This window comes from Mustela putorius, unplaced genomic scaffold (genome assembly GCF_011764305.1).
Source record: "Mustela putorius furo isolate JIRA1106 unplaced genomic scaffold, ASM1176430v1.1 tig00000224_pilon_pilon_pilon, whole genome shotgun sequence".
Lineage (NCBI taxonomy): Eukaryota > Metazoa > Chordata > Mammalia > Carnivora > Mustelidae > Mustela > Mustela putorius.
Window position 1 is genome coordinate 30,289,534 of NW_025421321.1, and position 14,558 is coordinate 30,304,091.

Consider the following 14,558-nt stretch of genomic DNA (forward strand, 5'->3'; position numbering starts at 1 on the left):
AAAATAATAAAAATAAAAATGACAGGGTGGGGTGCCTGGGTGGCTCAGTGGGTTAAAGCCTCTGCCTTTGGCTCAGGTCATGATTCCAGAGTCCTGGGATTGAGCCCAGCATCAGGCTCCCTGCTTGGGGGGGAAGCCTGCTTCCCCCACTCTCTCTCTGCTTCTCTCTCTCCCTACTTGTGATCTCTTGTCAAATAAAAAATAAAATCTTAAAAAAATAAAAATGACAGGGTATGATGAGGTAATGTACAGACAGCATCTTGCCTATAATTAGCAATACTGAATAGCATATTTGAAAGTTGCTAAGAATAATCCTTAGAAGTTCTCATGACAAGAAAAAAGAATTTTGTTAACTATGAATGGAGATGAATGTTAATTAGATTTATTGTGACAAACATTTCACAATATATATTAATACTGATTTGTTATATTCTATACTTCAATGTAACATTATATGTCAATTATATCTTTTAAAAAAGTAGAGGAATGACAGGAAGGTAGAACTTGTTTTCCCAGAGGCAAGTCTTGCTGTCTCCAAAGATTACGATGTACAAATAGCTAATTATTGGGCAGAGACAATGTAATATACTAGAGATCCCAGACCCATGGACATACAAAGACATCTAATTTATAACAAAATGGTACTGGGAAATGAAGGAAGGACTGTCTTTGCTAAAGTGTTAGGATCAATGCTTGTTTCTAAGAAAAAAAAAATTAGGGGCTCCTAGGTGAAATTCTTGGTTTTGACTCAGGTCGTGACCTCAGGGTCTTGAGATTGAGCCCACATCAGGCTCCATGCTCAGCAGAGGGTCTTCTTAAGATACTTTGTCCCCCTGGGTGGCTCAGTTGGTTGGACGACTCCCTTCGGCTCAGGTCATGATCCCGGAGTCCCAGGATCGAGTCCCGCATCGGGCTCCCAGCTCCACGGGGAGTCTGCTTCTCTCTCGGACCTTCTCCTCACTCATGTTCTCTCTCACTGTCTCTCTCTCTCTCAAAATAAATAAATAAAATCTTTAAAAAAAAAAAAAAAAGATACTTTGTCCCTCTCCTTCTGCCCCTCCTGCACTCTCTAAAACAAATAAATCTTTTTAAAAAAAAAAAAAAAGGAAAATTAATCTTGATTCATCACTTATACCATACACAAAAATCAGCTGCGACTGAGCTGTAATCAAAATGTGAAACAATAAAACTTCCAGAACACAGGAAAATAACTTCATGATCTTAGGATAAGATCTTGGGATAAGAGGGCCGCCTGGGTGGCTCAGTGGGTTAAGCCGCTGCCTTCGGCTCAGGTCCTGATCTCAGGGTCCTGGGATCGAGCCCCGCATCGGGTTCTCTGCTCGGCGGGGAGCCTGCTTCCCTCTCTCTCTCTCTGCCTGCCTCTCTGCCTACTTGTGATCTGTCAAATAAACGAATAAAATCTTTAAAAAAACAAAAAAAAAGATCTTGGGATAAGAAAGACTTTATCCACAAATGAAAACATAACCTTAACAAAAGACTTCTCTGATAAATGACAAATCATTAAGATTAAAGAGTAATGAAAACCAAACCACAGTGTGAAAGCAGAGACTAGCAATTATGTGTGTGTCAGACAAAAGATCTGTATATAAAACAGGTAAGAAATCTGTACCCATCTGTAAGGAAAAAGCAGACAATGTGATTTTTTGTAACAGGTAAAAGATCTGAACAGGTACTTCTCATACAATAACCAAATGGTGAATATGCCTATGAAACAGTGCTCAATTTCATTACAGTCATACCTCAGAGATACTGCAGGTTCAGTTCTGACCACCACAATAAAGCTAGTATCACAATAAAGCAAGCCAAATTAATTTTTTTGTTTCCTAGTACACATAAAAGTTGTGTTTATACCATACTGTAGTCTATTAACTGTGAAGTAGCAGGTCTAAAATTAATGTACAAATCTGAATTAAAATTCCTTATTGTTTTTTTTTTGTTTGTTTGTTTTTTCTTTTTTCTTTTTTAAAGATTTTATTTATTCATTTAACAGAGAGAGATCACAAGTAAGCAGAGAGGCAGGCAGAGAGAGGAGGAAGCAGGCCCCACACGGAGCAGAGCGCCCGACGCGGGGCTCGATCCCAGGACCCTGGGACCATGACCTGAGCCAAAGGCAGAGGCTTCAACCCACTGAGCCACCCAGGCGCCCCTAAAATTCCTTATTGTTAAAAATTGCTAACCATTGCATGAGCTTTCAATGAGTTCTAATCACTGATCACCGTAACAGATATAAGAATAATGAAAAAGTTGGAAATGTTCAAGAATTACCAAAATGACACAGACACAATGGGAACAAACGCTGTTGGAAAGCACAGGTTGCCAGAAATCATTTCGTAAAAATCTCAGTCTCTGAGAAGCCCAAGGGGGGAAAAAAAGTATCTCTGCTTCCATATCTATTATGCTTCACAGTAATGGACATTCACAACATATAAAATCATTAATCTCTTTACAAATGCAAAAAAATTTTATGAAGTCTTACAGAGGAAAGTCAGGCACACTATAGTAGTACCCTAAGCTAACCATCTTTTTAAGTAACTAAAAATCTAAAAAGCCAAAAATTTCCCAGACAAGGAAAATTAAAATCCCAGACAAGGAAAACTAAAATCAAAGTAAGACTTCTGTAAATAGCTACCTATCATATATTTTAAAGAGAAGTAGTAAATGGCTAAATTTACTTATTTAACTTAAATTCACTAACTTATACAAATTCAAAAAAAAGGTATACAAATTCCATTTTTATCACAAGACCTTTTTAAAAAGACTTCTATACTCAATTTTTTCAAAATATAATTCAGAAAAAAATTATTGTACATGCACCAAATGACTCAAAACCTACCTTTCTTGGACATAAAATTCATGTTATTAAAATCCTAGACATTATTCCCAAGATTAAAACCAATTCCAAACAATACTTACATTAGATACAACTGTAATAAATGCATGTGCTATAAGAAATGGCAATGTTTCAGGAGTTCCATATTCAAAGCAATCCTTCATGAGAGAAAGGCCATTTTTCCCACAAAACAAACATACATAACGAAGCAAATGCAACGGTACTTCTACATCCTGAGGGGGAAAAAAAATTATTTAAAACTCATCAGGAATAATTTTCATTAACAACATGGAAAAGATACCAATGAGATATAAAAATAAACTCAAAGACCTGTATGAACAAAAAAGCAAATTTTCCATAAACCTGAGAATAAGAAAAACATAAATACTTACATTCATATCACAGAATGCCCCTAGTATGTTGCTCTCTTGGGTTGATATATCCTGATTTACAAAAAAAAAAAAACCACACAATTAGCTTACCCTACAAAATAATAATTTCTTTTAAAAAATACCATTTTCTGTGTCAACTATAATAAAAAAATACAATATTCTAAAGACTGAGTTTATAAAACCTGAAATAAGTTTTGCAAATGTTTCTCATAAATAACATTATTCCTAACTGAAACTAGTAAGGTTCAGTTCTAAAATATATTTTAAGCCTCTCTAAAGAAATCTTTCCAAGCCATGTACTATGTATTATTTTGCCTTTTTAAACAATGTTTCTATAAATAACTGGGATAACTGTTACAAAAATAGATTATAACTTAGTTAAGTGGTTCTAAAACCTGCTCTGGAATTCCCCAGATGTACACTCCCAAGTACCCAATGTGCTTTGTATACATATGACTTAAACTACTTGAAAGCATATTCATTCATTCATGCTGGTAAGAACAGAAACTGATAACGACCCTATTTGAGGACAACTTGGCAGTATCTATCAACATTTAAAATGGACATTCCCTTTGACCCATCTTCTGGTTATTTATCCCAACAACTAATAAAGGTAGTGCTGGAAAATGTTTAATGATGCTCCCCGAAATTATAATACCTCAAAGTTAGAAACAAATACCCATTCATTGGATGCATAATTAAATTATAGCATAACCATCCAGCATCTTACGCAGCTTTCAAAAATAGGGTGAAATGCCATGAAGGATCTTTTTGAGATGACTGAATGGTTCTACAAGTGGAATGTGGTAATGGTTATGTAACTCTGCACATTGGCTAAAAGTAATTAAATTATATACTTTAAGCAACTGATTTTTATGGTAAGTTATTCCTTTAAAAACTAAGGTGAACCCACATGTACAGGCATAGAAAAAGAATTTTTACATTTTTAAAAATCAAGATTTATGAACACGATCTGATTTTCATTACTTTTTATGTGTCCAGAAATAATCTGAACTAATTTCCTAACTATGTTTTTTTTGAGATGGAGAAAGAAGACAGGTTCAAGGTCTATATCTGTATATTTTGTAATTTTTAGTCACACTGAAATTGTTACTTTTATAATCAGAAAGCTGGACACTTTCACCTGAAAAAAGTTTGGCCAAAGAAACCTGTCATTCACTGCTGTTAAATGCTTTATTTAAGTCCTATTGCAGAAGTAAAGTTTGAAAACAAATGATTGAGAGCATCATATAAAACTTTCACATTTTCAAATAACCAAAAAACTCCTAATACAGGTCAAAACATGTGTTAAATCAAACGTACTAAACCTAAATCTATTCCTGGGACGCCTGGGTGGCTCAGTTGGTTAAGCAGCTGCCTTCAGCTCAGGTCATGATCCCAGCATCCTGGGATCGAGTCCCACATCGGGCTCCTTGCTCCACAGGGAGCCTGCTTCTCCCTCTGACTCTGCCTTCCACTCTATCTGCCTATGCTTGCTCTCGCTCGCGCTCTCTCTGACAAATAAATTAAAAAAAAAAAAAAAACCTAAATCTATTCCTGAGTTTCCACTGGCAGGACCACAATTAAAAGCTTTAAATTATTCTCATCAAACCTTTTGTCTTCATCAAGTCCAGAATGTAAGAACACCAATGGTACTGAATACAGATTCACGGACCAGGTAAACCATGCTGTAATTTTAGAATCCAGTCAAAATTTCTAGTGCCCATCATGGACACAGTTAGAAAGTACCATAACAAAATTCTATTCTGATATGCAAAATGTTGCTCATGGACTTGGTTACAACTATTCTGATTGCACAGAAAGACTGTTTTACCATTTTTTATTCCTACTCTGGGTACAAGAAAACATTATCCTAAAGGTGTCACTACAATCTCATTTTAAGTAGTACATAAAGAGTTAACACAGATCTATAGGTAAGGTTACATACAACAGTAGGAACAACAGTAGGATACCTCCCTAAAAGCTTAATCAACATCATTTTTGTTTCAAAAGTTCTGATTTTAGATGAACCCTACACAGGCCTTAAGAAACCTATCTGCTGGGACGCCTGGGTGGCTCAGTTAGATAGGCTGCTGCCTTCGGCTCGGGTCCTGGTCCCAGTGTCCTGGGATCCAGTCCCGCATTGGGTTCCAGTCCCGCATTGGGCTCCTTGCTTGGCAAGGAACCTGCTTCTCTTGCTGCCTCTGCCTGCTTGTGTATACTCTCTCTATATCTCTGGCAAATAAATTAAAAAAAAAAAAAAAAGAAAAAAGAAACCTATCTGCTCAGTTTTTGTCTTTTTAGGAAAAACCTTACATTTACTAAATTAAGATAATGCCATTCTATTTCCAGAAGTAAAAAAGAAATCTATTACTTTAAAAGAGAAAATAAATAAATGAATATCCAGAAAGTAATTCTACATCTAATTTAACAAATGCTGCCCCATGATCAAACTATGAAAAACTGAAAACCAGTGGATCAGGAATACAGTTTTTGCTTAAAAAGAAGTCATCCCAGGGACATCTGCGTGGCTCAGTGGGTAAAGCCTCTGCCTTCAGCTCAGGTCATGATCCCAGGGTCCTGGGACGGAGCCCTGCATCGGGCTCTCTGTTCAGTGGGGAGCCTGCTTCTCCCTCTCCCTGCCTCTCTGCCTACTTGTGATCTCTGTCTGTCAAATAAATAAATAAAATCATTTAAAAAAAAAAAAAGTCATGGGGACACCTGGGTAGCTCAGTGGGTTAAGCCTCTGCCTTCGGCTCAGGTCATAATCTCAGGGTCCTGGGAATCTCAGGGTCCTGGGATGGAGCCCCATATCGGGCACTCTGTTCAGCAGGGAGCCTACTTCCCCCTCTCTCTCTCTACCTGTGATCTCTCTCTCTCTCAAATAAATAAAATCTTAAAAAAAAAAAAAGTCATCCGTATAAGAATTAGACAGTAGTGACAGGTTGCAAAACTGTGGGAATATACTGTAACTTACTAAATTGTATACATTAAAAGGATGAATTTAAAGTATTTTTAATTTAATAAAAGATAAATAAAAACAGTCAGTGGAAAGTGGAAAGAGAAAACCAAACTAGATTCAGAAATTTGGAATTGTTGGGGGCACGCCCCCAAGATGGCACTGGTCACGCCCCTAAGATGGCACTGGTCACGCCCCTAAGATGGTGCCAGAGCAGTACCGACAGCCTAAAAAATATCCGCCCTGGCCACACGTGACTTCGTGCTCGTCACATGAGCACCGTGTGCCGCCACTGCCTGCGAGCCCCAGATACCTCCATGTGAACAGCCCTGTGATTGGCTGTATACTCCCTGTTCACGTGAACACCCCTGTGATTGGCTGTTATGCCCTATATAAGGCAAGGGAACTTCCTCACAGAAGAAGGAGAAAGAAAGGGAGGAAAAAGATCGACGAAGGACCCAACCATATTACACACACACTTAACAAGCACAGTGGTTTCTCCTCTTTAATTATTACACTCATTTTACTTTACTTAGAATGAAAACTTAAAATACTAGGGCAACACATAGAATTACACAATGATTCAGGACTAAGAAAAGAATGCAAAAAAAAAAAAATGCAATAGCTCCCTGCCCTCCAAAAAAGATTCAACCTGAATAAATATTTCTAATTACATCTTTTAAAATACTATCAACTTTGATAGAAAAGGAAGAAGGATACAGACAGGAAGGGATGGGGAGGAGAGGCTCTGAGTTCTATCTTCTCCTAGCAATGGATACAATAGCTACAGCGATTAAGTGATTGAGAAGCAGTGTAACAGAATGAACTGAATTCTACAACTCTTTCAGCAATATGCTGTGCGAACCCGACCAGAACTTTTAACCTGTCTAAGCCAGTTCCTTCTTGGGGCACCTGGCTAGCTCAGTCAGAAGAGCATACAATTCTTGACCATGGGGTCATTAGTTCAAGTCCCACATCGGATATAGAGATTACTGAAGAAAATAAACCTTAAAAAAGAAAAAAAAAAAGCCAGTTCCCTCGTATATAAACTAAGATGGCTGACTAAATTCTAAAGACACAGCTATCTAAATACTATCACATGAGTACTGAATCATCTTCTGAAGAGTCTTAGCCAGGGATTCCTCGGTGGCTCAGTCCATTAAATGTCTGCCTTCAGCTCAGGCATGATCCCAGAATCCTGGGATCAAGCCCCACAGGGGGCTCCTTGCTTAGTGGGGAGCCTGCTTCTTCCTCAGCCTGCCACTCCCCCTGCTTGTGCTCCATCTCACAAATAATTTCTTGAAAGATTTTATTTAATTACTTGACAAAGAGAGACACAGTTAGAGAAGGAAAGCAAGCAGGGGGAGTACGAGAGGGAGAGGGAGAAGTAGGCTTCCCCTGAGCAGAGAGACCAATGTAGGGCTCTATCCCAGAACCCTGGGATCATGACCTGAGGGAAAGACAGCCACTTAACAACTGAGCCACCCAGGCGCCCCTAAAATAAAAATCTTTTAAAAAAATAAATAAATACATGGTCTTAGCCAGTTTGTGCCTCTTTAGAAAAGTCAAAATCAAATTAATATGAAAGTTAAACAGGACTGTTACCATTTAACCACATGGCCACTAGAAACTACAAATTTTTGAAGTATTTGCAACAAATCATTACTAACTTAACTAGAAACCCAGGAAAGAGCTATATTATGAACAGAGTATTACAGAAACACACAAATTCTGTATTAAGGAGAGAATTCTGTTTAACACTATGTTACATTATATCTAAGGTTGTTTTTTATTAGAATTTTATCTGAAAGCCAACTAGTCACATGGAATGATCCTCAAGAACAGTAATAATGAGGCACTTTATTTCAAAAGAGAAAGTAGGGCAGTGTGACTATGCTTACATTTGGACATTTTTTTTTCTAATGATTTTTTAAAATGGCAAACTGGTGGGCAAACTGATTTTAGAAAGAAAACAGCAGATTTGGTATAGCCATGGTTCTACTGTTAGGAGATTCTTAACTAGAAAAACTTAACTTTATGAAGAAACTGCATGAATTTCACATATCTGAGTCCCTAACTGATCTATTTTTTGCTTATTTCAATTACCAATTTAGTCATTAAAAACACTATTCATGTGGCACTGAGATTCAATTTCACCAGTTTGTACAAACAGATCCCATTTGTTGAAAAAGGATTCTGAGCTGACATTTTTTTTAGGATGTTTACTCAATCTATGTAAGATTCATTAGAAGATTCTATAAGGAGAAAAATCACAGACTAAGAATTCTAGAAGGCAGAATACAATCTGATTTAAAATATTCTTATGCAGAATTCCAGTAAGGAAAATACTTACCTCCTGGGCTATGTTTTTAAGTAGTCTCAATTCAATGTGAGAGCACTTTCAGTAAAAGACTGTTTTGGTTTTTTGGTTTTTTTTTTTTTTAAGATGAAGAAAGACGTTTAAAGAAGTCAGTATGAAGGTTATAGAACAAATAAGTCAGAGAAAATAGGCAGACTTTTTTTTTTTTTAAAGCATGTGGTAGATATGTTCAAGTTTAAATGAAATGCTGCCTCTCCCACCCTCCAGAGATGAAGTGTACTTCATACCCCTTTGAATCTAGGCTGCCCTTGTTAATTATTTCAACCAAGAGAATGTGGGAGAATTTATACTGTGTCTTTGTTTCAGAGGCTAGACCTCAAGAAGCCTTACAGCTTACACATTCATCTTCCTGGATCAATGCTAAGACTACTATGTAAAGAAGCCAATCAACTGTGGAGAATGAGAGGCCATATGGAGAAAATCCAAGAGCCTTAGACAACACCCAGCACCAAGTGTCAGACATGTGACACCACGCTGGACCTTCAAAGTCTTCCAACTTTAAAAAAAAGTAAATACAATTGTCTACATGAGGCCACATAAAACCAACAGAAGAATTGCCCAGACAACTCAGAGAATCATAAGAAGTAAGAAATCTCTCTTGTTTCATATATATCCCACTTACATAATACATTATCCTATAACTGTCTTGAGTGCCACGATGTGTACAAAGCAATGCCATTATCTAAATAAACCTAAGGTAGGTTTCTAAGCTCCTGGAAAAGTTGTAAAAATATCACTAATGGGGGCACGTGGGTGGCTCAGAGGGTTAAGCCCCTGCCTTCAGCTCAGGTCATGATCTCAGGGTCCTTGGATCAAGCCCCACATCAGGCTCTCTGCTCCACGGGGAGCCTGCTTCCTCCTCTCTCTGTCTGTGATCTGCCTACTTGTGTTCTCTCTGTCAAATAAATAAACAAAAAAATTTTTCTAAAATTTTTAAAATTTAAAAAAATATATCACTAATGGAATGAATCACGCATCTTCATTTATAAAAGACAGTACTATCACTTAAAACTATTAATTAAGGAATATTTGTTAAGTTTTCTTAATGAAAGGAATTCCAAATTCTGTTACCAATGTTTCTGAGAATGAAATTCAAAATTCCACAATCATCTTCTATTCCTCAGTTACTACTTTCTGAAAATGTCATAGTAAGTAGAACATAGATGTATATTGGCACAATGTTTAGATCACTAACAGTTTAACTTTTATGAGTTCAATGTGTAAATCTTTCCCTAACAGGACTATGTTAAGCAAATGTTCGACCCAAGATGCTGCAGAAATGGTTTAGAGAGAACTGGAATACTTTTCCTAATCACCGTGATTTTTCTAAGTTTTCCATCAACAACTACTCTGCATATTTCTTAAGTGAGAAACTGTCAACATAATGGTAACTTGGTGTTACATTCACAATATTTATGTTTACGTACCTCTATAGTAGGATGAGTATTATGCTTGTAGGCAGTATATAAAGGAAACTGAATTTGAAAAATTTTTGCCACACATAGTAAGAGTTTTTCCTTCTCATCTGTACTCCATAAGCTAAAAGGATCACAACTCTTTGAAGATTCCTCTTCAGTCAGATTACAAATTCTTGTAGAGTTTGATTTTTTTTCTATTGATTTTTGTCTTTCTGTACTTCCTTCTTTACACTCCCTTTCTATATTCAGTGGTTCTTCCACTTGATTAGTCTCATCTTGCCACGTGGAATCTATGTTAATAGCAGTACAATGTTTACAAAGCTGGTCCCGGAGTACTTGAACTTGGGCAATCACTAAGTTAATTAGTGCACACACTACTTGGTTAAAAATCTCCAAATGCTTATATTCCTTGAAGCAGCATAGACACTGCCTGTAAGAGAAAGAAAATTTTTCAATAAATTAATACTTTCTAGAGAGATAACCATTACGTATTTTAATATTAAAAAAATAATAATAAGCAAATACTAAAGTACTCCCCCGCCCTGGTTTTTACTTCCTCCTGACAGGGTAGCACAACAGTAATTTATAAAGATAGTATCCCACCAAAAATTGGTACTTTCGGTAGTAAAAAGTCATCATATTAGGATGACAATTACAGTTTTCAATTTTATATGTATATTTATCTGCCCTTCTACACAAAGAACTATTTAAAAACAAGAACTGTAGCATATATCTTTGCCTCTCTAAGTACTGAATACTAAATACATGACTATCAAATATGAGGAAACTGGCTAAAATAAAAACCTTATTAGTAAAGCTAATTTATTTTACACAAAGGGATTTGTAGTTAACTAATAAAAAGGCTGCATTTTAACATTAATAATTTGCTTGAGAAAGGGCGCCTGGGTGGCTGCGATGGTTGAGTGGCTGGCTCTTGATTTCAGCTCAGATCATGGTCTCAGGGTTCTGGGATTAAGCCCTGCAACTGGCCCATGCTCAGCAGGGTGTATACTTCAGGATTCTCTCTCCTTCCGCCCCTCTCCCCACTCGTTCATGCCCTCTCTCTAAAGTAAATAAATAAATCTTAACAATAATAATAATTTCCTAGAAGGCTAACTTCGGAAGGACATCCCTACACTATGGTTGATTAAGGGCATTCAGAAATAACACACACACTCAACAACCTTTAGGGTATGCATACGTGTGTGTGTGTATGCATGTATGTATGTACATATATATACATATAAAAATACAGTAACAGTCAGTAATTATTACAAACAAATCTAGTTCTCTTAGATATGTTCAGTTAGCATAACGCCTGGCAATACTGAATAGTAAGAGTCGGGTAAATCAAATAAATGATACTCAAGTACCAAATTATAAGATTAACTACATACAGGAGTACCTGGGTGGCTCAGTCGGTTGAATGTCTGCTTTCAGGTCAGGTCATGATCTCGGGGATGGGGATCTGGTATCAAGCCCCATGGTGGGCTCCCTGATCAGAGTGGAGCCTGGTTCTCCCTTCCCCTCAACACTTTCACCTCTCCCCCAACCCCAACTTGTGCTCTCTTGCACACATGATCACATTCTCAAATAAAATCTTTAGGGGAAAAAAAAAAGAATAACTGTAGCCAATGATGGACGAGAGTAAACTTTTACTTACAATTTGTACTGAGTTATATTATCAAATCAAATCATCTATATGGTAGTCCAAACAGAGCACCACTCCCTATATTACCATGTAGACGTAATTTCATCTCTCCAAGTGTGGCAGATGTGAAGTACAGCCATAAATTCTTGAATATTCTTCCCTTTAGAAAGGGAAGCCCAGTGAATGTGGAACAGACTTAATGACCAACATCTAATGAATGGAATGTGGCAGAAATGACTGTGTGACATCTGAAACTAGGTCATAAGAGACACTGCCCCTCAGCCTTGCTCTCTTCTGGATCACTTGCTCTGAGGGAAGCCAGTCATCATGTTGTAAAATAGTCAAGGAGCCCATGCTGTAGTCCACAGGTGAAAAAACTGAGCACTGGTCCCATAAACAACGAACACCCAACTTGCCAGCCAAGTTAAGTGAGCCAACTTGGAAGCAGGCCCTCCAAACCTCACATAAGGCTTGAGATAACAACAACCTGGCCAAGAACTTGACACAACCCCCCCCTTTTTTTAAAGATTTTATTTATTTGACAGAGAGAGCACAAGCAGGGGGAGCAGCAGGTAGAGGGAGAGGGAGAAGCAGGCCCCCCGCCAAGCAGAGAGCCCGATGCAGGGCTCTATCCCAGGTCCCCAGGATCATGACCTGAGCCAAAGGCAGACGCCCAACTGACTGAGCCACCAAGGCACCTGACTGCAACCTCCTGAAGAATCCAGGCCAGAACCAACCAGCAAAACCACTACCAAATTCCTGTCCATAAAAACTCTGAGGACAATGTTTATTGCTGTTTTAAGATCTACTTTTTGAGTAACAGGTTACACAGAAATAGATAAATAATACAGGTCTGTCTTCTCAGTGACAAAATGAAAGGAAATTTTACCTCTAAGAACTTTTAAAGTTCTGTATTACCACAATTTCTACAAGAATAAAATTAACAGTACTCCTGAAGTTTTTCTTATAAACAGTTTCTCTTTAGATTCAAGAAAAACCAAGCTCAGAGTGAAGGACTAAACATCTAAGTATCTTTTTTTTTTTTAAGATTTACCTTTTTTTAATAAAGATTATTTATTTATTTGTCAGAGAGAGCAGGAGCAAAGAGAGCTGCAGGCAGAACAGGAAGAGCGAGAAGCAGACTCCCTGCTGAGCAAGGAGCCAGAAGTGGGACTTGATCCCAGGACTCTGGGATCATGACCTGAGCCAAAGGTGATGTTAACCAACTGAGCCACCCAGGCATCTCTTGAGTATCTTTTTTTAAAGATTTATTTATTTGGGAGAGAGGGAGATAGAGCATAGGGGACAGCACAAGCGGTGGAGAGGGAAAAGCAGTCTACCCATTGAGCAGGGAGCCCGATGCACACCTTGATTCCAGGACCCTGGGATCATGATCTGAGCCAAAGTTTGCCACTTAACTGACTAAGCCACCCAGAAGCCCTTGGAGTATCTTTCTTTAGTGAAAAAAAAAATCTTAGTTCCTTCCAAAAAACACCCTGAAGTCAGATTTGGATTAAGAAAGTCAAAGAGCCAATCAAATTTACTTTAAAAATTCACTGACAGGAAAAAAAAATTCATTGGCAGGCAATGGCGGCATTTAACTGACTAGGAAACTAATTTTAAAAAGACCAAAATTGGGCGCCTGGGTGGCTCAGTGGGTTAAGCCGCTGCCTTCGGCTCAGGTCATGATCTCAGGGTCCTGGGATCGAGTCCCGCATCAGGCTCTCTGCTCAGCAGGGAGCCTGCTTCCTCCTCTCTCTCTCTGCCTGCCTCTCTGCCTACTTGTGATCTCTCTCTGTCAAATAAATAAATAAAATCTTTTAAAAAATTTAAAAAAATAAAAAATAAAATAAAAAGACCAAAATTATAGGGGTGGCTCAGTCAGTTAAACATCTGCCTTCTGCTCAGCTCATGATCCCAGGGTCCTAGGATCAAATCCCACATCGGGCTCCTTACTCCATAGGGAGTCTTCCTCTCTCTCTGCCTGCCATTCCCCATGCTTGTGCTCTCTGTGTGTCAAATAAATAAAATCTAAAAAAAAAAAAAAAAAAGACAAAAGTTATATATTCAGAAATTAACACAGAACTGAATCTAGGTCCTTACAGATCCAAAATATACAAATTCAAAGAGAGCTGAGAGTCTAAGTGAAGATACACAAATACACACATTTTTAAATAATTATGTAAGTTACACTTTATTATATGACACTCCATTCTGAAAAGTCTAGGTATTTGAACTCTCAATACAGCATTTCTCTCTATATCCCTACCCACAATGCAGGAGGAGAAAGTGTTTTTAAATAAATAAACATCACTTTCAGTTAAGCCCAGCTTGATTTTATACGTAAGTTTATTTCTGGTCTATTTAAAAAACCACTACAAATACACTAAAAGAAAAAAAGATGCTTAACTCCATAAGGAAAGAGAGAATGGAAGAACAGATAAGAAGTAGTAACACATTTTAAACAACAGAAAAGGGAGGAACAGTACATGACTTAGAGCAAATGAAATAAATTTGGAAGGGTCACGGAAGGATTTATCAACAAAAATATCCACCCTACAGAACACTGAAAAGGCTCAGCAATAAAGAGCATCAGATTCATCTAAAGGCAGAGATGAAGCATAGGCAGAAAACAGGACTAAATGAAAGGTACAGTTAAAACCTGTAGATTCTCAAACCAAACAACCACAATACTTACTATTCCTACTTGTCTCAGGGAAACAAGAAGTTTTTTGTACATAAAATGAACAAGATAAACCCAGGAACACCAGATGTTAAAGAAGTCAGGGATAATATAAGAAACAAAAGAAAACTAAGTGATACTACGACTGAATGAACCTCCCCAACTAACCTTCCCTGCCTATCAACCAGACTAGATAACTCAAGCCCAAAGACTTATTTTTCTTA

The 14,558-nt window shown here is 37.6% G+C and overlaps 1 protein-coding gene across 4 annotated transcripts in view; it reads right to left on the reverse strand.

Annotated features, from left to right (window-relative positions):
• The window catches only part of USP34 (ubiquitin specific peptidase 34), a 247,719-nt gene that overhangs the window by 178,879 nt on the left and 54,282 nt on the right, over window positions 1-14,558 (reverse strand). For 3 of the 4 annotated variants that reach the window (XM_045077883.1, XM_045077882.1, XM_045077881.1), the window contains exons 3-5: window positions 10,010-10,430; window positions 3,244-3,294; window positions 2,935-3,084 (exon numbers count right to left, since the gene is read on the reverse strand). In XM_045077883.1, coding sequence (XP_044933818.1) covers window positions 2,935-3,084; window positions 3,244-3,294; window positions 10,010-10,430 — 622 coding nt within the window. The remainder of the gene's footprint in view (window positions 1-2,934; window positions 3,085-3,243; window positions 3,295-10,009; window positions 10,431-14,558) is intronic. The other variant, XM_045077884.1, reaches the window with a different exon arrangement.